At 45.9% G+C, this 27,370-nt stretch overlaps 1 protein-coding gene across 1 annotated transcript in view; it reads left to right on the plus strand.

Moving 5' to 3' along the window:
* The window catches only part of IWS1 (interacts with SUPT6H, CTD assembly factor 1), a 68,975-nt gene extending 42,564 nt beyond the window's left edge, over positions 1-26,411 (plus strand). Inside the window, exons 10-14 of the mRNA XM_073581167.1 lie at positions 9,105-9,222; positions 17,766-17,877; positions 22,288-22,344; positions 22,576-22,687; positions 25,969-26,411. Coding sequence (XP_073437268.1) covers positions 9,105-9,222; positions 17,766-17,877; positions 22,288-22,344; positions 22,576-22,687; positions 25,969-26,094 — 525 coding nt within the window. The 3' untranslated portion in view covers positions 26,095-26,411. The remainder of the gene's footprint in view (positions 1-9,104; positions 9,223-17,765; positions 17,878-22,287; positions 22,345-22,575; positions 22,688-25,968) is intronic.
* Positions 26,412-27,370: the final 959 nt, after the last annotated feature.

Raw genomic sequence — 27,370 nt, forward strand, 5'->3', positions numbered from 1 at the left:
AGTAGGATTTCTAGGAAGCATGTTCTGTCTGGCTCGTCTTCCAGTTCGCTAGGCCCGTCGGCTTCTCCCAGGGGTCCTTCTCCGTCTTCAGAGGACGACCCTAGGTCTGACGTCGATCCCCAATCGGGATCTAGTTTAGAAGCAGATAACATATCTAAAAAGCGGAATATGGTCGATAGTCTTCTTTCTGCCATCTTCCAAACCTTGGAAATTAAGCAGGACAAACCACCTCCTCAGGAATGTTCTGTTCCATTTAAACGAGCGAGGCCTCCATCCCGAACCTTTCCAAACCACAAGGAGTTCGATACTACTCTAACCAAACATTGGGAGCACCCTGAACAACGCTTTTCAGGCCGCAGGTACTTAGATGTCCTGTATCCCTTTGAGGTAGATCTGCTCACAAAATGGACCAAAGCCCCCGAGGTGGATCCTCCCGTCTCTTGTATAGCCTCTAAGATGGTTCTATCCCTTCTGGACGGGGCATCGCTTAAGGATCCAACAGACAAGCAGATAGAATCTCTGGCTAAGTCTATTTTTGAGGCATCCGGCACCTCTGTCCTATTTTCGCTTCCTCCTGGGTGGCAAAAGTCATTTCAGCTTGGGCAAAAACTTCGCAGAGGCATCTTAGCGGCAGCTCTCCAGGACGAGCTGGCAGATCTAGCAGATCAAATTAATCATGCGGGTAAATACCTCTTAGCCGCCTCCTTGGATGCGGCTGGGTGCGTAGCAAGGGCTAACAGCAACATAGTAGCCGTACGCCGAGTCCTTTGGCTAAAGTCATGGAATGCAGATACCACCTCTAAAAAGTCGCTTACCAATCTGCCTTTCCATGGTTCTCGGCTCTTTGGAGCCAAGCTAGATCAAATAATTTTGGATGCCACTAGTGGTAAGAGCACTTCTCTGCCTCAGTCTTGGCCAAAACGCTTTTTTAACAGAAAGGGTTTCCGGCCGTTTAGGCCCTTTCCTGCCTCACCCCCACCTGGAAGTTTTTCCAGGGTGCGAGGCAGACTTTCCTTTTCCGCGGACGCTTGGCTGTCTGTTGTCGACGATGCTTGGGTCAGGGAAATCATCGCATCCGGATACAAGATCGAATTTGCTTCCCAGCCAAACAGACGTTTTTTCCTGTCTCGACCTCCAAGACAGCGGTCCCACATTCCAGGATTCTTTCAAGCCGTCTCCTCCCTTCTTTCCGCCGGCGTGATTGTTCCCTTTCCCTCAGACGAACGGTTTTCAGGGTTCTACTCAAATCTTTTCGTAGTCCCGAAAAAAGACGGGACCCTTCGACCAATCCTGGACCTCAAGTTGCTCAATCGCCATGTGAAGATTCTCCACTTCAAAATGGAGTCTCTTCGATCAGTGATAGCCTCAATGGAACCCGGAGAATTCCTCTGCTCTGTGGACATACGGGATGCTTATCTTCACATCCCTGTTTGTTTGCAACATCAGAAATATCTTCGGTTTGTGATTCAGGAAAATCACTTTCAATTCACGGCTCTTCCCTTCGGCCTAGCCTCTACTCCCCGTGTTTTGACGAAGGTGATGGCGACGGTCATGGCCATCCTTCGATCCAGGGGGATTCTCATCATCCCTTATCTGGACGATCTCTTGATCAAAGGCTCGTCCCGTCAAGACGGTCTCCTGAGTCTTCACATAACCCTGGATACCCTCGGCCGTCTCGGCTGGTTAGTCAACAAGGAAAAGTCCATTCTCAGACCCACTCAGCGTCTGACCTTCCTAGGCATGGAATTCGACACGAATCTGGCCCGGGTGTTGCTTCCGAGGGAAAAATTTGCTTCTCTGTCCAAAGAAATTTGAGCCCTCAAAGGCCGAAGCCCATTGCCCTTCGGCTCTGCATGAAGGTTCTGGGGAAGATGGTGGCTTCCATGGAGGCAGTGCCTTTTGCACAGTTTCATCTTCTCCCCCCTTCAGCTGTCCCTCCTCTCAGCTTGGGACAAGACGACGTTGTCCTTAGACCGCCCCATTCTCCTCCCTCTCAGAGTGAGGCATTCCCTGACTTGGTGGGCAATGCCTACGTCAGTCCTCCAGGGGGAGGTCCTTCCTCCCGCACCAGTGGCAAGTCATTACCACCGATGCCAGCCTTCTAGGTTGGGGAGCGTTTTTCCATCAGAGAACGGCCCAAGGACGCTGGAATCCACAGGAAGCTCTGCTCCCTATCAATCTTCTCGAAATCAGAGCAATCTTCCTGGCCCTTCTTCGCTGGCAACCTCTTCTCGTCGGCAAGCCGGTCCGCATTCAGTCGGACAACGCCATGGCTGTGGCGTACATAAACCATCATGGCGGCACGCGCAGCAACCAAGTGATGTCAGAAGTGGCCAAGATACTGCGCTGGGCAGAACGGTACGTTCCAGCAATCTTCGCTGTTCACATTCCAGGGGTGGAAAACTGGGCAGCCGACTTTCTGAGTCGTCAAGGCCTAGCGTCAGGCGATTGGTCTCTCCATTCCACAGTCTTCGATCAGATATGCCAGCGCTGGGGTTATCCGGATGTCGACCTCATGGCATCTCGGATGAACCACAAGGTTCCGCGTTTCATAGCCAGGTCCAGGGACCCTCTAGCCGTCGCTTGCGACGCCCTAGTAATTCCGTGGTCCCAGTTCCAACTCCCTTATCTGTTTCCACCTCTTGCCTTGATCCCAAGAGTGGTCAAGAAGATAAAATCGGAAGGCGTGCCAGTGATTCTTGTGGCTCCAGACTGGCCAAGAAGGCCTTGGTATGCGGAACTGGTGAACATGCTCGTGGACGTCCCCTGGAGTCTTCCAGACCGTCCGGATCTTCTCTCGCAAGGCCCCCTTTACCACGAGAATTCTCGGTCTCTGAATTTAACGGCATGGCCGTTGAGGCCGCAATCTTAAGAGATTCAGGTTTTTCCAACCAGGTGATTCAGATGATGATCAAAGCCAGGAAACCAGCCTCTTCCCGTATCTACCATAGGCATTGGAAGGCCTTTTTCCGTTGGTGCGACGATAAAGTCTTTCCAATGTCCTTTTCCATTCCGTCCATACTGGGTTTCTCCAGTCTGGCTTAGATTCGAGTCTGTCTCTCAGTACCCTCAAGGGCCAGGTTTCCGCTTTGTCTATCCTTTTTCAAAGGGAGCTCGCTTCTTTACCGCAGGTTAAGACATTCCTCCAAGGAGTCGCTCATGTGGCCCCTCCTCATCATTCACCGATAGAACCGTGGGATCTCAATCTCGTTCTTAGCGCTCTCCAAAAAGCGCCGTTTGAGCCCATCCAGGACATTTCTTTGTCTTTTCTGTCATGGAAGGTAACCTTTCTGATTGCCATAACATCCATCAGAAGAGTTTCTGAATTAGCGGCCCTGTCATGTTGTTCTCCTTATCTGGTACTCCACCAGGATAAAGTCGTCCTCAGGCCCGTTCCTTCTTTTCTCCCAAAGGTGGTATCCTCCTTCCACATCGAGGATATCGTTCTTCCATCATTTTGTCCTGCTCCTTCTCACCCTCTTGAGAAGTCACTCCACAAACTGGACGTTGTTAGAGCCTTGCGTGTTTATCTCGCTAGGACTGCTTCGTTTCGTCAATCCGATTCATTGCTGGTCATCTCTGGTCACCGGAAAGGGCTTCCGGCATCCAAATCCACGATCGCTCGCTGGATTCGTTCTACTATTCTGGAAGCATACCGTCTTCAGGAAAAATGGCCGCCTCCGGGAGTGAGAGCTCACTCCACCCGGGCAGTGGCAGCCTCGTGGGCCGTTCGACACCAGGCTTCGGCTCTGCAAATTTGCAGGGCCGCGACCTGGTCGTCTTTGCATACGTTTGTGAGGTTCTACAGGGTTCATACCCAGGCTTCGTCTGATGCAGTCGTTGGTAGGAAGGTCCTGCAGGCGGCGTGGCGCATCGGCCGACCTAAGCCCTTCCTGTTCTTTCGTTCCTTATTGCTGTTCCCGCCCTTGGGACTGCTTTGGAACGTCCCATGGTAATCTGTGTCCCCCAATAAGGCGCTAAAGAAAGATGGATTTTTGGTTCTTACCGTAAAATCTCTTTCTTGGAGCCTTCATTGGGGGACACAGCACCCTCCCTGTTTTAAGTTGTACCGTGTTGGGTCCTTGAGCCCCTTGTTGGGTTGGTACATACAGTGGGGAAAAAAAGTATTTAGTCAGTCAGCAATAGTGCAAGTTCCACCACTTAAAAAGATGAGAGGCGTCTGTAATTTACATCATAGGTAGACCTCAACTATGGGAGACAAATTGAGAAAAAAAAATCCAGAAAATCACATTGTCTTTTTTTTTTTTCATTTTATTTGCATATTATGGTGGAAAATAAGTATTTGGTCAGAAACAAGCAATCAAGATTTCTGGCTCTCACAGACCTGTAACAACTTCTTTAAGAGTCTCCTCTTTCCTCCACTCATTACCTGTAGTAATGGCACCTGTTTAAACTTGTTATCTGTATAAAAAGACACCTGTGCACACCCTCAAACAGTCTGACTCCAATCTCCACTATGGTGAAGACCAAAGAGCTGTCAAAGGACACCAGAAACAAAATTGTAGCCCTGCACCAGGCTGGGAAGACTGAATCTGCAATAGCCAACCAGCTTGGAGTGAAGAAATCAACTGTGGGAGCAATAATTAGAAAATGGAAGACATACAAGACTACTGATAATCTCCCTCGATCTGGTGCTCCACGCAAAATCCCACCCCGTGGGGTCAGAATGATCACAAGAACGGTGAGCAAAAATCCCAGAACCACGTGGGGGGACCTAGTGAATGAACTGCAGAGAGCTGGGACCAATGTAACAAGGCCTACCATAAGTAACACACTACGCCACCATGGACTCAGATCCTGCAGTGCCAGACGTGTCCCACTGCTTAAGCCTGTACATGTCCGGGCCCGTCTGAAGTTTGCTAGAGAGCATTTGGATGATCCAGAGGAGTTTTGGGAGAATGTCCTATGGTCTGATGAAACCAAACTGGAACTGTTTGGTAGAAACACAACTTGTCGTGTTTGGAGGAAAAAGAATACTGAGTTGCATCCATCAAACACCATACCTACTGTAAAGCATGATGGTGGAAACATCATGCTTTGGGGCTGTTTCTCTGCAAAGGGGCCAGGACGACTGATCCGGGTACATGAAAGAATGAATGGGGCCATGTATCGTGAGATTTTGAGGGCAAACCTCCTTCCATCAGCAAGGGCATTGAAGATGAAACGTGGCTGGGTCTTTCAACATGACAATGATCCAAAGCACACCGCCAGGGCAACGGAGTGGCTTCGTAAGAAACATTTCAAGGTCCTGGAGTGGCCTAGCCAGTCTCCAGATCTCAACCCTATAGAAAACCTTTGGAGGGAGTTGAAAGTCTGTGTTGCCAAGCGAAAAGCCAAAAACATCACTGCTCTAGAGGAGATCTGCATGGAGGAATGGGCCAACATACCAACAACAGTGTGTGGCAACCTTGTGAAGACTTACAGAAAACGTTTGACCTCTGTCATTGCCAACAAAGGATATATCACAAAGTATTGAGATGAAATTTTGTTTCTGACCAAATACTTATTTTCCACCATAATATGGAAATAAAATGAAAAAAAAACAGACAATGTGATTTTCTGGATTTTTTTTTCTCAGTTTGTCTCCCATAGTTGAGGTCTACGTATGATGTAAATTACAGACGCCTCTCATCTTTTTAAGTGGTGGAACTTGCACTATTGCTGACTGACTAAATACTTTTTTTCCCCACTGTATGTTTATAGTCCCGTGGCTTCTCCTACTGCTTTCTCACCAACTGAGGTACTTGGTATCTGTCGGTGGGTGTATACTGCCGGGGAGGAGTCAATTTTCTTGTTTTTTGCATAGTGTCAGCCTCCTAGCAGCAGCAGCATACACCCATGGTAATCTGTGTCCCCCAATGAAGGCTCCAAGAAAGAGATTTTACGGTAAGAACCAAAAATCCATCTTTTTCTTTATTTCAAACGTAGATTAAAAATATTTATCCATAGCAGCATATTGATATAGGCAGAGATAGGAAAAATTACTGCTGTAAAGCGCACGGCAAGACGCGTTTCGGCTAGACCTTTATCATTGCCATAATCCGGAGTGGGATGTTGCTATGTCTGTCTGTCTGTCTCTGACCTGACAAAGTATCCCAGTCCCTGGTCCAGGTCCTGGAACGTGTTCCACAGCTATCTGCCGCCACCAGTGCTCCGAACGCCTCCCACTGTGATTCGCATGCACCTGACCGCGACCTTCACAGGGACAGATCGGGCAAAAGATCTAGGAAGCGGACTCTGTCTAGCTCCTCATCCAGTTCACTGGGGCCCTCAGCAGCGTCTAGGATGCCCCTCTCTCCCCATTCCCCCTCCTCTAAGGTGGACATTGGGTCGGATGCGGTCTCTCAGTCAAAGTCTGACTCTGATGCAGACCAGGCTTCCAGGACGCAGGACATGGTAGATAGCCTTATCTTGGCTATTATTCAATCCTGCGAACTAAAAGAGGAAGAGGCGCCTGTTCAGGACGACTCCGTTTCATTCAAACGGGTTAAACGTCCCTCCAGGATTTTTCCCAATCACAAGGAGTTTGAGGCTACTACGTCCAGACATTGGGAACATCCCGGAAAACGTTTTCCGGGAAGGAAACAACTGGACATTCTATACCCATTTAGTCCAGATCTTGTCAACAAATGGTCAGAATTCCCTAAGGTGGATCCGCCTGTTTCCCGCTTGTCCTCTAAAACAGTCCTGTCCATACATGATGTGGCGTCTCTCAAGGATGCTACGGACAGGCAGGTTGAGTCTTTGACCAAATCGGCCTTTGAGGCGACTGGTGCTTCCCTCCGCCCCAGTTTCACCTCCATTTGGGTGGCAAAATCCATCTCTGCCTGAGCTAAAATACTACGCCAGGGCATCGTAGCGCCAGCTCCTACAGAAGAGCTAGCAGGTTTAGCGGACCAGATTGCTCACGCGGGTAAATATCTTCTGAATGCCTCCTTGGATGCGGCCGCCTGCTCTGCCAGAGCAAGCAGCAATATCATCGCCATTCGCCGCATGCTTTTGGTTGGTGGTGTGGAACGTGCAGACCCAGCCTCTAAAAAATCACTTACCAGCCTACCCTTCCAGGGCTCTAGGCTCTTTGGGTCAAAGCTGGACCAGATAATTTCGGACGCTACCGGAGGGAAGAGCACCTCTCTTCCCCAGTCAAGGCCAAAACATCCCTTCAATAGAAAGGGACCTTTACCTTTTTCCGCTCCTTTCGACCTTTCTCCTCTTCAGGTGTCTGCTCCCAGCAGGACCGTTCTTCCGCACCAGGGGAGAGGGGGAAACCATCCTTCAAGCCAGCCCCTCACTGGAGGCCTAATGGCCTCTCCTCAAAGCCCTCGGGATCCCACAATCACAGGTTCTCCTCTAAATGACGGGTCACCCCTACCGTTCTCCAGGTCATCTCTTCCCTTGTAAACACAGGAGTAATCGTAGCCGTTCCTTGGAACGAACGGTTTGCAGGGTTCTCCAACCTTTTCGTAGTCCCAAAAAAAGACGGTTCACTCCGCCCAATCCTGGACCTCAATCAGTTGAATCGCCATGTTCGGATCCACCACTTCAGGATGGAGTACTTATGCTCGGTGATTGCCTCCATGGAACCGGGGGAGTTTCTTTGCTCTGTAAACATTCAGGATGCTTATCTTCACATTCCTGCTTGTGTGCAGCATCAGCCTTTCTTTCGGTTCGCGATCCAGGAAGAGCATTATTAGTTCACGGCTCTTCCGTTCAGCCTGGCGACCGCCCCCAGGGTCTTCACAAAGGAGCAGTCATGGCCATCCTTCACTCCAAGGGGATTCTCATAATCCCTTATCTGGATGATCCCCTGATCAAGGGGCCATCTCACAGAGACTGCAATCAGAGCCTCCAGGTCACTCTGGTCCGTCTCAGCTGGATAATCAACAAAGAGAAATCTTCCCTGATCCAAATTCAGCGTCTGGTATTCCTGGGCATGGAGTTCGACATGATCCGATCTCGAGTTTTCCTTCCAAAGGACAAGTTCTCTCATCCCTCTGCCAGGGAATCACATCCCTAAAGCGCCCAGTCCCTCTCCCCCTTCGGTTCTACATGAGAGTCCTGGGGAAGATGATCACCTCCATGGAAGCCGTTCCTTATGCCCAGTTCCACACCCACTCTCTCCAGTTGGCCCTCCTGTCTACCTGGGACAAGAAGACCGTCTCCCTGGACCGACCGGTACTTCTACCTCTCAAGGTGAAGCAGTCCCTCACTTGGTGGATGCTGTCCGCCTCAGTCCTGCGTGGGAGGTCCTTTCTCCCTCTCCAGTGGCAGGTTATCACCGCCGACGCCAGTCTCCTCGGTAAGGGGGGCGGTGTTCCTTCATCACACAGCGCAGGGTCGCTGGAACGTTCAGGAAGCCCTCCTCCCCATCAGTCTCTTGGAGATCAGGGCAATCCTTCTTGCCCTCCTCGCAGGCAAGCCAGTCCGCGTTCAGTCGGACAATGTCACGACCGTGGCTTACATAAACCACCAAGGCGGGACTTGCAGCAAGCAGGTGATGACAGAGGTGGCAAAGATTCTGCGTTGGGTATGGTCTGGTGTGCGGAGTTGGTGAACGTGCTCATGGACGTCCCCTGGAGGCTTCCAGACCGTCCAGATCTTCTCTCACAAGGCCCCCTCTTCCACCCGAGTTCTCAGTCTCTTGAGTTTAACAGCATGGCCGTTTAGGCCGCAGTCCTGAAGGAGGCTGGTTTTTCTCACAAGGTCATCCAGACCATGGTTAGGGCAAGAAAACCAGCATCTTCACACTGCACAAGCTGGATTTGGTCAGAGCTATTCGAGTATCCCTTGCTATCTTGTTTGTACCCTCTCTTGCTTCCTCCCCTGCCCAGGAACTGTGGTATGATCAAACCATCTTCCTGCACGGTCAGACACAGCCATTACACAGTACACAGCAGGGGCACATTTATAAGATTATCTCAGCACAGAAACAGGTTTTTATTAAACACATCCAATTGTGGAAATTATTATTATTCATTTCCCAGATCTATTGATTAAAATGAACTTTGTTCGAGGGACAACCCCTTTAAGCCTTTCTGGTATAATGTGCAGTATTTGTGACATTATTTCTTCTCCATCTCCAGTTGCCTAGTGTGAGTCAGGAGACGCTAAAACACAGTGGCATTGGCAGAGCTGTTATGTACCTATACAAACACCCTAAGGAGTCCCGACCAAACAAAGATATTGCTGGCAAACTGATAAGTATGTGTTTTATTATCTATTTTTTTGTGAAAGTAAAGGCATTATTCTTGATATGAGGAAGGAGGAAAACAAGAAGAAAAGCAGTAAAGAAAATGGGAGGAAAAAAAACTTGCCTAATGATAAATTGGTCCCAATTGGTTCCTTGTTTTCCCTGCAGCTTTGATGTGCTGCACATTGAGATGATGGCCAAAGCAGCTCCTTGGCATCAGTGGTCTGCTGTACATGTTTGCATCACTACTTAGACAAGTTCTAATTCATCCTTTTTAGATGCAAGAGCACAATCAAAACAGATTTAACCCTTTACTGCAAATAGAAGTACCATTACATCCATACTGATATTCATGGAGGGAGCTCAGGAGCTTAGCCTGCTCCACATGCGGTAGATACCAGCTGTGTTGTACAGCCAGAATGTGTTTCTAATAGCAGCTACTGTAGATTATTGAAATCGGTGCGTTTTTTTTTTTGCGTTTTTTACCAGTTAGGTTCAACTGTCAATCTTTAGCATTGGCATTTTGATGGAAAAAATATAGTTAAAAGTAGTAAGACTTTCAATAGCCATTTTTCTCCAGTTAAAGAAAAATAAATTAATTGGTATCACCACGTGTGTAAAAATCCTATCTCTGTATAGGTATCAAATTTACCAAACATCACAATAAGCGCTGTAAATATAAAAAAAAAAAAAAATTGAAACTCCAGCATTGTCATTTTTCAGTCACCACACCTTAAAATAAAAAAACAAACATAAAAAGCAATTAAAATTCACTAAATGGGTATCCATAAAACCGCTTGCCACACAAATAACAAGCTCTTACATTACTCAGTGTACAGGAAAATATAAACTCAGATGTAATGAAGTATATGTCTCAGATCGTGGCAAAATGTTTTGGTTTTTTTTCCCCAAGCATTCACATTTTTGGGGGAATTGGAATAAAAATAAGAAAATGTAATTTTGGTATCTCCATAATCACACTGACTTAGAGAATCATAACAGATTACTTTTCTTACCAGACATTGAATGCCATGTAAATAAAAAAAAAAATAGTTGAATTATATTATTTTCATCATTTCCTCCCTCTTGGAATTTTTCCCCATTTTTCAGTACATTATATGGTAAAATGAACAGGGTCATTTAAAACTATAACTCGTCCTGCAAGAAAACAAGTCCTTGTATGTCTGACTGAAATAATGACATTTGGAAGAAGGGTAGAATTAAAAAAAAAAACAAAAAACTAAAAATTGCCCAGTTACAATGGGTTAATGATGGGGGAAAAAGGCATCCAGAGGTACTGTAATGCTAGACAGGCTGTTGGCTTGCTACATTTGGCAAGTGAGACCAAGGTTTTTTGGTCATTTGCTGTAGCTTCCCTGATAATAGTAGCTGGGGCTCAGCTGTTCTTACAGCCATACCACTGATCTCTGGGCTAGCTTCATTGAGCACGGAGGCTCAATGAAGTATCAGGTCCTGGGTTCAAATCCCACCAAGGACAGCATCTGCAAGGAGTTTGTCCTCCCCGTGATTGCGTGGGTTTCCTCCCACACTCTAAAGACCCTACAGATGGGGAATATAGATTGTGGGTCCAATGAGACAGAGATGATGATTAATATATGTAAAGCTCGGTAGAATTAATTGCGCTAATATAAGTAAGTAAAATAAATTAAACAAATCTTTTTATAGGACTCATTTTTTAACAAGAAAATATCTTGTTAGGCTGCATAATCTGACCAGCTGAAGGACCTTCCACTGGATTAATTAAAGGACCTTTCAGGTCATGTGACATCACATGCCCTGAAAGTTACTTGTGTGTAAGTTCTTTCAGCTGTTTAGCTCATGCAGCTTGCTTCAGTTTCTGATCAGGAACTGCAAGATGTGGTTATAGTGTGTATGTAAGTGTGCATGCAGCAGAGTTGTGTGTATCTTTGCATTTGTATAAGGAATAGGTATGCGATTAAAATATAGCTTTTATTGTGTATAAAGTAATATTAAGGCATCATCTACTCAGTACTTATACTGAATGTTTATTTGATCACTGTTGCTTGCTAATAAATGTTATTTGCTATGCAACTGTGAGCCACTAAAGTGCCAGTATGCAGTAATCAGGGTATTCTATAGCTTAGGTAAATCTAGCCAAGGTGCCTTGTATATAATTGCCAGAGGTAGGAAATCTTAATTTCTCCTACGCCTCATTGGGTGACACAGACCATGGGTGTTATGCTGCTGCCACTAGGAGGAAACTAAGTGAACACAGAAAAAAAGTTATCTCCTCCCCCGCAGTATACACCCTCTCACTGGCTGGGAATTCCCCAATTCTTGCTTAGTGTCTGTAGGAGGCACTTGGGTCTGGCTTCAGACACCAAAAGTTTCTATTTTCATTTTTGAATTTTTTGTAAATTTTTATTTTTTAATTAACGGAGTGAAGGGGGCGACGGTTCCTTTCAATGGCCCGCTCTCCCCCGAACCAACAACAGGCGAGCATGCAGAGTATATCTCCCCGCACACTTTCCTGCAACTACTGGGGCATACCTGATTCTTCTGGGCGACTATTCCTTTAGGCTGTGTGCACACGTTGCGGATTCTGCTGCGTTTCCGCGGCGGTTTTGGCCCTGCGGAAACGCAGCAGTTCCGCTGACCATGTACAGTACAATGAAACCCTATGGGGTTTCAAAAACGCTGTGCTGACGGTGCAGACTTTTCCGCGCGGTTTTGCTGCGGTTTACAAACCTCAGCATGTCAATTGTTTGTGCGAATTCCGCAGCGGTTTCATACCTTTACCATAGTAGAGGTGTGAAACCGCAGGGCAAAACCGCAGACAAAACCGCAGGTCACTTTACCTGCGGTTTTACCTGCGTTTCCGCGCGGAAAAATCCGCAGCGGAATCCGCAACGTGTGCACATAGCCTTACGGTCCCGGTCTCCCCGCATGGATACGAGGGCAAGCGCACAGAGCACACGGAGTGCTGGGAGAAGACTTTGGAAGCGCTTTCGGATGCCCTGAATCAGACCCATGGCCTCTCCATCCCCCTGCCCATAGGGAGGATCGATTGAGGTATACCCCCTTTAAGAACTCCTCCGGCTCTGCTACATCGCCCGGGAGGATGAGATCTGAAGGCTCCTGGACAGCGCAGCTGGCGCAAGCACCGGATTGGAGGTATGGGGTCGGGTCCTGGTCCCTGGGAGAAGCGCTGACCTAGTCTCAGCAGCGGTATACCGGCGCCCCGGCGCGGCTCCCCCCCTTCACCCGATGCTCGCCGCGGGTAGGCCCAAAAATTTAGTCCCCGGCTTTTCGGCCTACTAGGCCACGATTTACATAGCGCCGCCCACGTCTTTGGCGCTTCTCTCTTTGTACGAGAGGCGCCCTGCTAGTCTCGTGGGCCATGTCCTTAACCCCTTCTCTGCACATCGGGCTCTGTGACGGCTGTGGGGGTGCGCGCATGGATGGACAGGTGACGCTACAGGGCCACCGCTATTCCTCCCAGGGACACACCATAAGGACCGCGGGTAAGCTGCATCTGCCCTCAGAGCAAAGCTTAACCCCTTCTCTGCACATTCCCTGCAGCTGCAGCCCAGGCTCTGCTTGTAACTCTTTTAGGGGCACTATGTCTCAATCTAAAGAGGCAAAATGGGGGCTACCAAGAAGCACACTGCGACTTGCAAGACTGCCTTGCTCTGTGCCCAGACTAATCCGCTATGCACGGATTGCGACCCGGCTTGTGCTAAAACCCCATCTGCCGCCGCTGCAAGGTGCTCCCTGCATTTAGCCCCCCTGAGTGGGCTGCGTCCTTGTCACGGTCTGTGGAGTCACTGACCAAGGCTATAGACTCCCTCCCGGAATCCTCTTTAAGTTAGAACGTCTTTTTTTTTTTAAACTCTTTTTATTGAAAGATTCCACAAATTAATACAACGAGCATATGACATTGCAGTATAAAATACAGGTCAGCACATCATTATTATCCAAAGTGGATATAAAAGCATACTTTCAACAATAGAGTGAACAAGCACTACAAATAAAGTATAACATTTCTACAAAGCATTGCATCAAGAACGCGTCTTTACCGCCCGAGGAGGGCTTTGGCGATGGCCGGGAACTGTCCACCAGCAGGGGCCATGCTCGTTCAAGGGATCCTCGGGTCTCTAGAAAGCGGACCCATGACGTGTCCCCTAATCACGCTTCAGCATCGGCGAATTCTGTCTCTTGCTCTCCCTCTCCTAATGTTCGCAAAGAACATGACTCTGAATTCGAGACACGTCAGTCCCTCAGAATCCCCCAAATGTCCATTAGTCGCTTGATTCTCTGACAGTCAGTCAACAAGTTTCTGACGTTGGACGAGGAGAATATTCCCGCTCCGGAACAAGTTATCTCCTTTAAGAAGACTAAACGTGTATGCAGGGTATTTGCCAGCCATCTGGAGTTTAAGGACATTGTCCAGAAACGTAGGAACTGACCACATAAACTGTTCACAGGGCAAAAGCCTATCCAGGCTAAATACCCCTTTACTCCAGATCTAATGAAGGATTTGTTACAGTCCCTCTTGGTGGATCATCCTGTATCGTGGCTTGCTTCTAAAACGCTTCAATCCATTTCTGAGTGCTCTTCAGTCAGACACCCCTCCAATCGTCAAATTGGCTACCTCACTCGTTCAGTTTTGTTTTGTTTTTTTTGGCGCTTCGGGAGCAACACTTTCCATCTTTCGCGGCGACTTGAGTGGCTAAGGCAATGGCCACTTGGGCAGAAGTCTTAATTACTGCCTTCCAAGGTAGCAATCTTCCTCCGGAGGGAACCAGTGTCGCCAAGCAGATGATTCACGCAGGGGATTTTGTAGTGGACGCCTCTTTAGATGCCGCTAATTGTGCTGCCCAGGCAGCCGCTAATGCAGTCTCCATTAGAAGAGCCCTATGGCTATGCGACTGGCGGGCAGATTCCACCTCCAAGAGATCAATGACTTCTCTGCCTTATCAAACTGGTCGCCAATTTGGAGAAAAACTAGACCAGCTCACTTCTGACACTTCCGGGGGGGAGAGTAAGTTTCTTCCCCAACAAAGGGCTGTCCGGCCGTTTTCAGAATCAACAGCCGACTCGTTTTTCGACCCTTTCGCAACAGCTCTAACTGGTCCTCCACAACCTTCTCTTCCGAATCAGGTCAGTCCTCGCGTGGAGACAGAGGTTCCCAAGTCTCTTACAGACCTAACCGCTCTTGGAAACCCAGGCCAAGAGCACCTCGATCTAGGGGAGCCGATCCCATAGATCCTCTACTCAATGACTTGTTGTGGTATCCGGCAGACGCCGACAAAGTAGGCAGCCGTCTGCTGTCATTCAGTCACAACTTTTTTTCGGGCCGTTCATGCGCCGCAAAGGGATGGAGTCATCCTTCTGGTCCCTCAAGACGAATGGTTCAGCGGTTTTTATTCAAAGCTTTTTGTGGTTCCAAAGAAGTACGGAACGTTGTGGCCCATGCTATTAAATCAATTTGTCAAGGTACGACGATTCCGAATGGAATTCCTCCAATCGGTTGTCTCCTCCATGTAAAAAGGAGAGTCCCTAGCATCCATCGGTATCAAAGATGCTTACCTTCATATCCCGATAGCAGTTCCTGCATTTTGCAATTCGAGAGGAACACTTGTTGGTTGCATTGCCCTTCGGACTCGTCACCGCCCCCAGGGTCTTTACCAAGGTCATGGCGGCAGTCATGGCCATTCTTCGGGGACTGGTGGTATTGCTGTATCTGGACGACCTGCTGATCAAGGTTTCGTCCCTTCCAGCCTGCAAGGGATCCGTGGATATCACAGTACATACACTTTCTTGCCTGGGTCAGAAGATAAACTTCGGAAGTCTTCCCCAACACCGATCCAGAAGATTTCCTTTTTGGAAATGATCTTGGACACTTCCCGCGGTTGGTCATTCTCCCTCCAGAAAAGGCCCGAACCTTACAACAGGCAGCACGGACTCTTTGCCGACGGGTTTCTCACTCCATACGTTTCAGCATGATAGTTCTCGGAAGCATGGTGGCAGCGATGGGAGCGGTCCCATTCGCAGAGTTCCATTTCTGCCCTTTACAACATGCATTGCTGTTAACTTGGGGACAAGAACCCGTTCTCCCTGGACCGTCCGTTCCTTCTGTCCCTGCGGATCAGACGAGCCCCCAAGCGATGGACACTGAAATCCTCCCTGAGTCAAGGGAAGTCCTTTCTACCGGTACGATGGTCAGTGGTGACCACCGACGCCAGTCTTCTGGGCTGGTGTGCGTTTTTTTGTCACTGCACGGACAGGGTTGTTGGTTAATTCGGGAGTCACGTTTCCCCATCAACATCGTGGACATTCGAGTGATCAGATTAGCCCTACTGAGTTTCCACCATCTCTTCGCAGGTGACCATCAGGATCCAATCCGACAACGCCACGGCTGTGGCGTATATCAACCGTCAGGGGGGTACTCGGAGCAGGATGGCCATGCACGAAGTGAGTCACATCTTCCATTGGGCCGAGACCAACCATCCGCCCATCTCAGCAATCCACACCCCGGGTGTAGACAATTGGGCGGTGCATTTTCTCAGTCGCCAAGACCTTGCCTCAGGAGAGTGGTCTCTTCATCCAAAGTTTTTTTTCAGCAGATTTGCCATCGCTGGGGGACTACGGATGTGGATCTTATGGCCTCACGACTAAACAACAAGGTTCCTCATATCATTGCCCGATCCATGAGCCGTCGGAGCGGTCGCCCTAGTTCTGCCGTGGCACCGGTTCCGGCTCCCGTGCATTTTTTCTCTTCCCTTGCTCCCGAGGGTCATCAACAAAATCAGAGCAGTGGGAGTACCAGTGATCCTAGTCGCGCCAGATTTGTTGCGCTGGCCATGGTACGCAGAACTAGTACAACTAGTCACCAACGTTCCCTGGCAACTTCCAGATCGCATGGATCTACTCTCACAGGGCCCGATTTACCACCAGAACTCTGGGGCCCTGTCTTTGACAGCGTGGCCGTTGAATCCTGGTTAGCACAGGCTAGTTTTTTCTCACGACGGGATCTCCACTATGATTAGGTGTAGTGGTTCATTCAGGGAGTTTCCCATGTGGCGCCTCCCTATATAAAAGGCCATTGGAATCATGGGACCTTAACTTGGTTCTTGGAGCCTTACAGGAGGCTCCTTTCAAACCACTGCAGGACGTACCACTAGCTATTCTCTCTTGGAAGGTGGTGTTTCTAGTGGCAATTACGTCAATCAGACGAGATTCGGAATTGGCGGCCCTGTCCTGCCGTCCTCTGTTCCTGAGTTTTCATCAGGACAAGGCAGTTCTCAGGACGTCCCCGTCTTTCCTGCCCAAAATCGTGTCTTCCTTTCATTTCAATGAGGAAATTGTTTTGCCTTCCTTCTGTCCGGCACCAGTCCATTGCATTGAGAGGGCCCTCCACACCCTGGATGTGGTTAGATCTTTGAGACGGTACATCTCGCGGACGGCTCCCTTCCACAAGTCAGATGCCCTGTTCGTACTTCCACAGGGGCATAGGAAGGGTCTAGCCACTTCAAAAGCCATGCTAGTCAGGTGGATTCGCTTGACTATTCAGGAATCCCACCGTGTCAGGGACACACATGTCCTAGCATGGATTAAGGCGCATTCTACCTGCTCAATGGGTGCCTCTTGGGCCATTCGGCACCAGGCGTCGGCAGGTCCAGCCTGCATACCTTTACAGAACATTATCAAATTCATTCTCAGGCCTCTGCGGATGCAGCTCTTGGCAGACGCATCCTGCAATCGGCAGTACCACAGTGTTGAGTCAGTGGTACATGGGGTATTAGCAGTTGTATGCTCCCCACCCAGGGACTGCTTTTGGACGTCCCACTGTCTGTGTCCCCCAATGAGGCGTAGGAGAAATAGGGATTTTTGTGTACTCACCGTAAAATCCTTTTCTCCGAGCCAATCATTGGGGGACACAGCACTCACCCTGATTAGCCTATTGGCTCAATGTAGCATTCTTAGGTTTTGACAGAGTTATGGTTATTGTCATTTGTAATGCTCCTACTGCTTTTTCACCGAACTGGGGAATTCCCAGCCAGCGAGAGGGTGTATACTGCAGGGGAGGAGTTAACTTTTTTTTTTCTGTGTTCACTTAGTGTCCTCCTAGTGGCAAGCAGCATAACACCCACTGTCTTTGTCCCCCAATGATTGGCTCGGAGAAAAGGATTTTATGGTGAGTACACAAAAATCCCTATATTGTCAGCTATAATAAAAAGCGAGGCAGTAGCTGCTGCAGTGAACTTCATTATTAAACAGAGCTGTATCTCGTGATTATACACTGTAGCCAGGGCATTGTATAATACACACTGCAGAGAGACCATAACAATAGAGTTATTACCTCCCTAGGACATTAAAATTAGGGATAAGGAACCCTCCATTGTACACCGTCTGGGAACTTTTAATGGGAAAATTGTTTTTCCTGTTTTCTGCTGTCTAAACCTGGGGTGCGTGTTATGGTAAGGTGCATCTTCTAGTCTGAAAAATACAGTAACTTAAATGTAATTAATATTTCTGCAACTACTTTGTATATTTGTAAAATCTACAGATGAATGGTCACGACCTATTTTTGGATTGACCTCCAACTACAAGGGGATGACAAGAGAGGAGAGAGAACAAAGGGATCTTGAACAGATGCCACAGCGAAGGAGGATGAGCAGGTATGTTCATGTCAAGACATTTGACCTGCCAAGTTTGCAGCTGTGTAACATGAAGAAACAGATAACTTACTTTACAAGTTAATATTTGGATTTTCTATTTCTCTATTTTCACAATTCTTGACATCAAGGCCCATATTCATTAAAGATTTTAATCCCAGAAATTAGTTTTAAGTGCAAAAGCTTTGAAAAGTTACCAAATTATGGCGCAACTCTGAATTGCGCCAAGGTTTTAGCAATGTTTGGTGTTTTAATGACCATTTCACTCAAGTCCATCAAAATGGATGGAGTTGGTGCAGGACGGGGGCTACGGCGGAGGCATGATATCAAAATTAATAACGAGCAAATTCATGACTTGCTCTGGCATTCACAACATTAGAAATCTCACTCAATTTCTGGCATGTTGCACAGAGGCTCACGCCACTCATCAGACGCTCCAGATTCATGAAGCTTGCACGCATACATGAATTTGAACATCTGAGAAAATCGACGGTCTTGATAATTCATGCCTTAAGTGTACAATGTAATCTAGTAAAACCATTCATAAGATTACTTTTATTTAGGAAATACTGTTTTATTTCTTAATTTGAAGCAAATACTATATTTCATGAAGCTGGACAAGTAAACAGGTGGTGATGCCAAAAGTTATGGGGTTTTTTTCTCTCAAAATATATGGCTTGCAGGTGGCTGCCGATACAGTTAAAAGCAATGATGAAAGAAGGAATCGTCAGCTGACACTCCCTTCATCGTCATTCTCCCTCTGCATCTGGCATCTCAGCGCAGCAGAATCGATAACCTCATTATTTTGTGACCACTGACATCTTTTGCTGGCTGGCTTTTTCGACTCCCTTTCTTTGGCAGCCACACAGCAGTATGCCTTGTAGATAGTGCTTAGAAAGAGCATGTGCTGCAGTGGATGGCAAGCGCTGCATCAAGTGGCGTCGCTGCCTCTCCCTTAGCATCACACATAGTACAATCCTCAGAGGTGGTACCCCAACCACCGTTGTTTCATTCCGTGTCAAAAATTTCCAAACGCCCAACTGACTGTGGGGAATCACAGATGGGCTATTCTGAAGAGCTGTTCACACATTCTATTCCATGAGCATCAGAGGTCTGCGCTGAGGAATCACAGAATCCAGAGGAGGAAAGCATCTGCACTGATGCCCAATATTTTTTCATGTTGAATCCGGGGCCGGCCCAATTGGGGTCCGAGCAGAATCCAGACCCTGGTCTCACCAGACTTTATCCAACAAGGATGGAGGTGATCCTGATGACACTCAGATACAAGAGGCGCACATGGACTGTACTGTAGTGTTAGGGCAGGAAGAGGAGGGCAACTCTAAGGGTGAGGAGTGTGAGAAGACTGAGAGGAGACTTAATAGCTGTCTACAAATATCTAAAGGGCTGTCACATTGTAGAAGGATCAACTTTATTCTCATTTGCACAAGGAAAGACTAGAAGCAATGGGATGAAACTGAATGGGAGGAGACACAGATTAGATATTAGAAAAAACTTTTTGACAGAGTGATCAATGAGTGGAACAAGCTGCCACAAGAAATGGTGAGTTCTCCTTCAATGGAAGTCTTCAAACAGAGGCTGGACAGACATCTGACTGGGATGATTTAGCGAATCCTGCTTTGAGCAGGGGGTTGGACCAGATGGCCCAGGAGGTCCCTTCCAACTCTATGATGCTATGAGAACAGAGAGGCCGACGATGAGGTTGTAGATCCCTCTTGGTGTGGACCCAGAGGTGCACAGCTGAGTATCTCAGCAGAGGAGGTGGAGGAGGAGGAAAATGAGAAGGTTACGTTGTGGCTTCCCACACAGACACAAAGTTCTGCAACCATGACACTGCATCTTCAGCTCTGGCTGTGGCCAACACCGGTCGCGATTATGCAGTTCATAGGGGTGGCAAGAGTTGCCTAGCCTGGGCATTTTTTGAGACTGCAAAGGATGACCAAACACATGTTATCTGTCAGATTTGCAAAAAAAAAACCCTCAAAGGAAGAAACACACCGACACTGGATATAGTATATATCAAAAAAAAATGATACACTGATCAATCATTTATTAATAATAATAATAATAATAATAATAATAATAAAATATACCACCAGTGTACAGTGAAATTAGTGATTACATACTAGTTAAGAGAGAATAAACCAACCAACCAATCATGAGACCTATTAACCATAGAAAACCAGACAGGGTGTACTTAATTAATAATATTTTTATTGTACAAATGGTTACATAAAAACCAATTAAAAACAAAAGTGCACGTATAGGAACGATTTAACAAAATTGTAAAATAAAATTGGACCCAATTACATATAAAATATGCATACCTCATGTTATAAAGTAACCATTTTTCAAAAAAAGGGGGGGTATTTAATATATAAAAAGTGCAGATATATGAAATTATGACAAAATAAATCACAATTCTAAAAAAGTGCAGTGTGCGATGTGCAAAATATACCACACAGTGATTATATATCATATGCAAAAAATATAAAAAAAACACCTTTTTTATATACAGTGCAAACAATTATATTTTATAGAGGATTTGCATAAATAGATCCTATACCTTTAAGGGTCACCACGTCCCTATCACGCGCTTCCCGATGCGCGTTTCGGAATCCTTCCTTCCCTGATAAAAAAAGACACTGGTTGCTCTATATGTGTGTATGTTTTAAAAATTGCATATGCACAATGCACTTTATATTGTAAATGTGATTGCCTTGAGTCACTTGTTAAAAATTTTTTTGTGGATATACATATTTGACATTTTAAAGGCACAGGTGTGTTGGTTTTTTTTTTTTTTGCATATGATATATAATCACTGTGTGGTATATTTTGCACATCGCACACTGCACTTTTTTATGATTGTGATTTATTTTGTCATAATTTCATATATCTGCACTTTTTATATATTAAATACCCCCCTTTTTTTGAAAAATGGTCACTTTATAATATATGAGGTATGCATATTTTATATGTAATTGGGTCCAATTTTATTTTACAATTTTGTTAAATCGTTCCTATATGTGCACTTTTGTTTTTAATTGGTTTTTATGTAACCATTTGTACAATAAAAATATTAAGTACACCCTGTCTGGTTTTCTATGGTTAATAGGTCTCATGATTGGTTGGTTGGTTTATTCTAAAAAAAAAAAAACTCAGAGGCAAAAATTTTAATAAATACAGTGACATGCATGAACCAGCACATGCGCGATCAACATGCCTTAATGTGGGAATCTCAGTGCGCTAAAATGCAGACAAGCGGGCCTCGCCAACCACCAGCCGACCCATCAACCCCATCTGCTGCTGCTTCCTCCTCTGTCACCATTCCAAGTCTTCACACACAGGTTTCTGTTTACCCACCACAGTCTGGGTGAGTGAGAGCTGGTCATCTGTTATGAAAGTAGACATGACTGCTGCTTTTCTGTCACCTTGCACAAAACCTATTACTCAATCCACCATAACATCTCCGTCTGCACCTCACTCACAGTGCAGCAGTTTGTCCTGTTCTCCGCTTTCTCTCAGCACAGCAGCCAGCCCTTGGTCACAAAGTTGTAGACACGTAAAAGAATACATCCACCTACACATGGCAAAGCTAAGAGCTTGAACTCCATCTCGCAGCTGGACTAAATTAAGAGCAAAACCTGAAGTGGTGATGGGTCCTCTTTAAACTGGAATGATCGGAGTTGGCTCTTATCACATCATTGCAGGTCATATATAATAGTGCAGGCTCAGGACCTGTCAAAATATATATATATATATATATATATATATTAATGTGTGTGTTGAGCACATCCGCTGTTCATTTGCGGCGGATGTTGCCTAGGGGTTTGTTTGCATCACTTACTGTCTGTTTAAATTTAGTGTGTGCACTGTTGAAGTTTATGCTAAACATTTCAGCAGGATTCTTTGCTTAGACAGATGCGAAAAGGGAGTCCTTTGGAATTTGTCTCCCTGCCAATTGTGACTGATGAACAGTGCATCTATTTATTGAATACGTCATTCTTCACTGTATGAGCAGTGAGACACTAAAACTCACTGCTGCGGCATGTGATGATCGATTCACTAAGAGGGCCTGGATGCCTTTCTTAAAATATATTACTGGAGGTGGGACGTTGATCCAAGGAACTTGTTTCATTGTCGTATGTGGAATCGGGAACAATTTTTTTTTTCCTAATATGGGGCAAAGTAGCATCTACCTCCTAGGGTTTTTGTCTTTCTCTGGATAAACGTGTTTGTTATAGGTTGGACTTCGGTCTTGTTTCATCCTTAAAACAATTGGATATCTCATGATTTGTTTGTTTAAATTGATGTTCTTACAGGTGACAGTTGTCTCTTTAATAAACAAAAGTGTACTTTTACTATTGTATAAATTTGTTTTACTTTAATCTTCAGCTCTGGGGGTCAGACACCACGAAGAGACCTGGAAAAAGTTTTGACTGGAGAAGAAAAGTGAGTATTAAATTGACGTTGTACTTCATTGTATCCATCTATTTTAGTGTTGTCTATCAAATCAGCAGCTTCTATAGGTTATCCCATTGAATATCAGAAAATTTGCAGTTGTTGATCTATGTTACATGCATGTTCAAAATTCCTTACTAGTTTTATGTGGCATAAGGCACCAAAATGCTAAAGAAAATGCGTTCACTGCTGGATATTTACAAGTGTGCATTTTTTGTTTAGGGCGTTACGTCCAGGTGACCCTGGTTTTTGTGCTCGAGCTAGAGTGCCAATGCCATCCAATAAGGATTATGTTGTACGTCCAAAATGGAATGTAGAGATGGAATCGTCCCGGGTAAGTTGAAGGTTTGATTACCATGTACATGTGGGCAGGTGGTCATATTTCCTTTCATGTTTGTCCATTAATTTCTTTTCGCTTTAATAAAAAAAACAAATGTATTTCTAACTATATTTCTTTGCCATCCTTCTTTGTGTTTTTTTTTACGTCTCTATACTGGTCACACAATGTTTTGATTTAGTTTGGAGGCCGTAAAGGCATATCTCGTTTGGAAAAGCACAAAAGACGATTTGCTGAGCAGAGAAGGCTCACTAAAACCACTCGTGCCGTCAAATTCAGCATTGAGGGCAACCGAATGCCCTTGTGATATTGGTAATTCTTAACCTATGCCCCAGTGTGAAGAATACAGGTGTGCTCTGCATGCTCTGGTACATGCTTCTCTGCATCAAATCTTATGAGGCATGATTTAAGAACCCAAAATATGAAAAAGGTACTTTGGTATAGTCAATGAATTGGTGATTAATGGAGCAAAAAGAATACTAATAACATATCTTCCTTTTCGTAAATCTGCCTGGACTCATTGTGTTCAGTTCAGAATAAAAAAAGGGGTCTTTACATGTCTCTGCCAACCATCTGTTTGAGGGATGAGCAATTAATTTTCCTGACTGGTCACTTGAGAGACCATGACTGTTGTGTACGGCCAAACCAAAATTAGTTCTGCTCAATATTAATATTACCATATTAATGACAATATAAAATATCCCTTAATATCGAGCATAATTCAGTATTCCAACACACCCCTATATACCGAAGGTTCACACACTCAGCACTCCTCTACACTGTATGATCCCTCATAGCCTCCCTATATACAGTATGAGCCCTCACATAACCACCTATTCATATGTACAGAATGCACTCCCCACAGCCGCTCATATACAGTATGATCCCCATATATCCTCCTTATATACAGTATGAGCCCTCACATACTGTACATGGGGAGCTATGTGAGGGATCATGCCGTACATAGGGAGCTATGAGCCTCTCCTCTGTGCAGCAGGAGCCCCCCACACTGCTTCCATTCTGTTCAGGCACACATGTAAGGCTAAGTGCACATGTTGCAGAAATGCTGCAGAATTTTCCCCAGCATTTCCGCAACTCCCTGCTGCGGGTAAAACACATGCGGAATTCGTATGCGTTTTCCCGCAAAACACTAGCGTTTTTAGCTTGCAGAATGCTCGCGCTTTCCAAGCGATTTGAAGCATCGCTTGGAAAGTGATTGGTGAAAGGTTGGTCAAGTGTGACTAACTTTTTACTACTGATGCTGCCTACGCATCATCATTAGCAAAAGATATAATGTAAAAAATAATAAAAAAAAAAATAGGGATATACTCACCTTCTGATGGCCCCTGGGTGCTCCCGCCTCTGAGCCACGCTGCCGGCAAGCTCCGTTCCCAGGGATGCATTGCGAGAATTACCATTTTTACAGGGTTTCCTAAGGCTGTGTGCCCACGTTGCCTTTTTTAAGTGTTTTTGCCGCAGCGGAAACGCTTAAAAATCGCTAATAAAACGCACCCCCATGCAATCCTATGGGATTCCCCAGTTGCTGTGCCCATGCTGCGGATTTTACTACTGCAGAATCGCATAGTGGTAAAATCCGTAGCATGTTCATTATTTCTGCAGAATCGCGGCGATTCTGCCTCCATAGGATTGCATTGAAACGCTCAGTTTATGCATGTGGCTGTGCCCACCATGCGTAAAGTGAGCGCTTCATGTGCGGATGGTACCCAGGGTCTGGAGGAGAGGTGACTCTCCTCCATGCCCTGGGTACCATATCCCTGTAAAAAATAGAATTAAAATAAAAAAATAGGGATATACTCACCTTCTGATGGCCCTTGGGTGCTCCCGCTGCCGGCATCTTTCGTTCCCAGTGATGCTTTGCACAAATCACCCCAGATGACGTCACGGTCGCGTGACCTCTACTTCATCTGAGGTGATGCTCGCAATGCATCCCTGGGAACGGAGCTTGCCGGCAGCATGGCTGGGAGGCGGGAGCACCCCGGGGGCCGACAGAGGGAAAGTATATCCCTATTTTTTATTATTTTTTTAACATTCTATCTTTTACTACTGATGCTGCGTAGGCAGCATTAGTAGTAAAAAGTTGGTCACACTTGTCAAGCGCTATGCTTGACAAGTGTGACCAACCTGTTAATCACTTTCCAAGCGATGCTTCAAATCGCTAGGAAAGCGCTAGCATTTTGCAAGCTAAAAAACGCTTCCAAAACGCTAGTGTTTTGCGGGAAAACGCATGCGAATTCCGCATGCGTTTTACCTGCGGCAGGGAGTTGCTGAAATGCTGCAGAAAATTTCGCAGCATTTCTGCAACGTGTACACTTAGCCTAAAAGGTAAAAAATAAATATACTCTCGCTTTTCCCAATCCCCCAGCGCTCTCTTCCGGTCTTTGCTGTGTGCACAGATGCTCCACACAGCGGACACGATGTAATGATGTCATCGCGTCTGCTTTCTCCATCACACATGCGGATTAGTGGAAGATCGAGCTGGCGGCACTGTCCTCCACCATTGTATTCACTGTTATCTGCATCTCAAGGGTGCAGATAGCGGTGAAATCAGGAAGCCAGACAAGGTAACGGGGCCAAACCGTGCAGGCCGTGGGCAAGTGTTTTCAGCCCTTTGGCTGTCTCAATTCGCAGCTAGAGGTCCTGATGTGGCCCTGGCACCGCACTTTGCATTGGTCTGATCTGTTCCTTTCCCCTTTACCAACACTGCTGGTGTTTGCAAAACAGTGAGATAATGGGGGAAGTTGTGCACGATGTTAGGATTTGGCATCTTTAACTTGGATGTGCTGAGCTGCATCTTATTTCCCAATTTGCTGCGCCCTAGTCTATATTAATTAATCAAGCTACGCTTTGCATGGTCATCATGCAGTTCACATTAAGGGGACCACATTTTTCTTGCCCAAATTCTGCCTGAGTTTGCAGAAAGTTTTGCAGTTTGACAAATAGAGTGTGTGTAAGTGGTCTTGTGTGATCTTAAGAGCTGTGTCTGTTTATCTCAATAATGTTGTACCAAGTATATGTGTGTCTTCTGGGAGGCTGGCATCTAGCAGTGTGTTGTGTACAGTGCACGATTGACATTGAATGTTGTGACCTTGTAAATTATGCATGCACAACAGAATGTTACAAAGAACAGATTTCATGTGTGTGTTTTATCTTAAATTTTTCTTCTTAGATAATGATTTATGTTCTCATCATTGGCTTGTTAATATCTCTGATAATTGACTTATTTCTGCACAAGCATAAAAATGCCTTTCTCTTTCCAGGGAAGCGGAAAGAAAGGGGTGAGCCGATTGGACAAACAAATGAGGAAGTTCACAGACATCCGGAAAAAGAATCGCTTTGGCCACGCAGTTAAAATCAGCATAGAAGGGAATAAGATGCCTTTGTGACACTTGCTGTTCTGTTTTTTTTCTATGCCAATTTTGGGACAGGGCTTTTAAAAAAGTTGTTCTGTTGCATTTGACAAATTGGACTCTTAATGAGCCTTTTGCAATAGTTTTAATGTGTTTTCTCCTGTCCCTGTAAATGTATTCTATCTCCTTCAGGAGACGAGGTTTCTTCTGCTTCCCCACTCACACAGCTCTGGAAACCAACTCTGGTCCTTATTTTTGGATCGTATTTAATGCTGATTGTACAGATCAATTTCTCTTCGTACCTCAGTGTCTGGATTTCAGACAATAAAATTCTATCTTGTTTTTTTTTTTAATTACATGTGTTCTGGTGGATTTAAAGGGGATCTGTCACTAGATTTTTCTAAATAAGCTGTATGCATTATACAATGGATCACGTGGCCCTGATGAGGATGATGTATTTACTTTGTAAATCCATACCAGTGTCACTATAATCCTTTGGGTTTGAACAATTTTATGAATACGGATATACACTGCCAGATTTTGAGTGTACTAAAACTCTATCTTCGGCCTCTTTGCTTGATTGACAAATCTTCACGGGTCCATTTGGTCTTCATGCTTAGGAGAAGCCGCGGTCTGCATAACACTATGGTACAAAAGTGTCCTGATCAGAACTTCCTATAGTGTTCGGTTGGGTTTAGAAGAGACAAGTTGAGCATTACTTTCCATCCAGCAACTAGGCTTGATTCTTGAAGAATGAAAAACGATAGATGCTGCAATACGTCATAAACTTGTACATTCCAGTGCAATCACTAAGCAGCAAAAAGAGGACTTAAAGATCCTCCAAAAGATTGAAAAACCAGCAGAAAGAAAGGGAGAGATATTTACCTGCCCAGGCCTCCAAACAAATGCACTAACAGGATGCAGTGGACCCATTTAACATAGGTGCAAAAATGCCGATGAGACAACCACTCACAGCCTTCCAATCCATGGAGGGGGTGGTTGTTTGGCATAGTAATGCACAAAAAAAGTCTGTATGTGGCGCTGTTCACACACGGGCGATGCAAAGGATCTGGCTTACAGCCTATTGGTGTCGCTCATACTATTAGATTAGGCGGGCTGCCCAGTGCTATCCAAAATGCATCCCATGTGAACAGACACCACAGTTGACAAAACCAAATGGACCCAACTGCACCCTGAAAAAATAAAGTGCAAAAAACACTTACAAAAATATGTGAGGTATTAGTTGATATTATGGCCAAAATATGCAAGCTTGCAACCCAAGTCAGGGGTCCTCACACTTGCGAGTCCTATC

The sequence above is a fragment of the Dendrobates tinctorius genome, unplaced genomic scaffold (genome assembly GCF_039654945.1).
Source record: "Dendrobates tinctorius isolate UK_male_01 unplaced genomic scaffold, ASM3965494v1 ptg000069l, whole genome shotgun sequence".
NCBI lineage: Eukaryota > Metazoa > Chordata > Amphibia > Anura > Dendrobatidae > Dendrobates > Dendrobates tinctorius.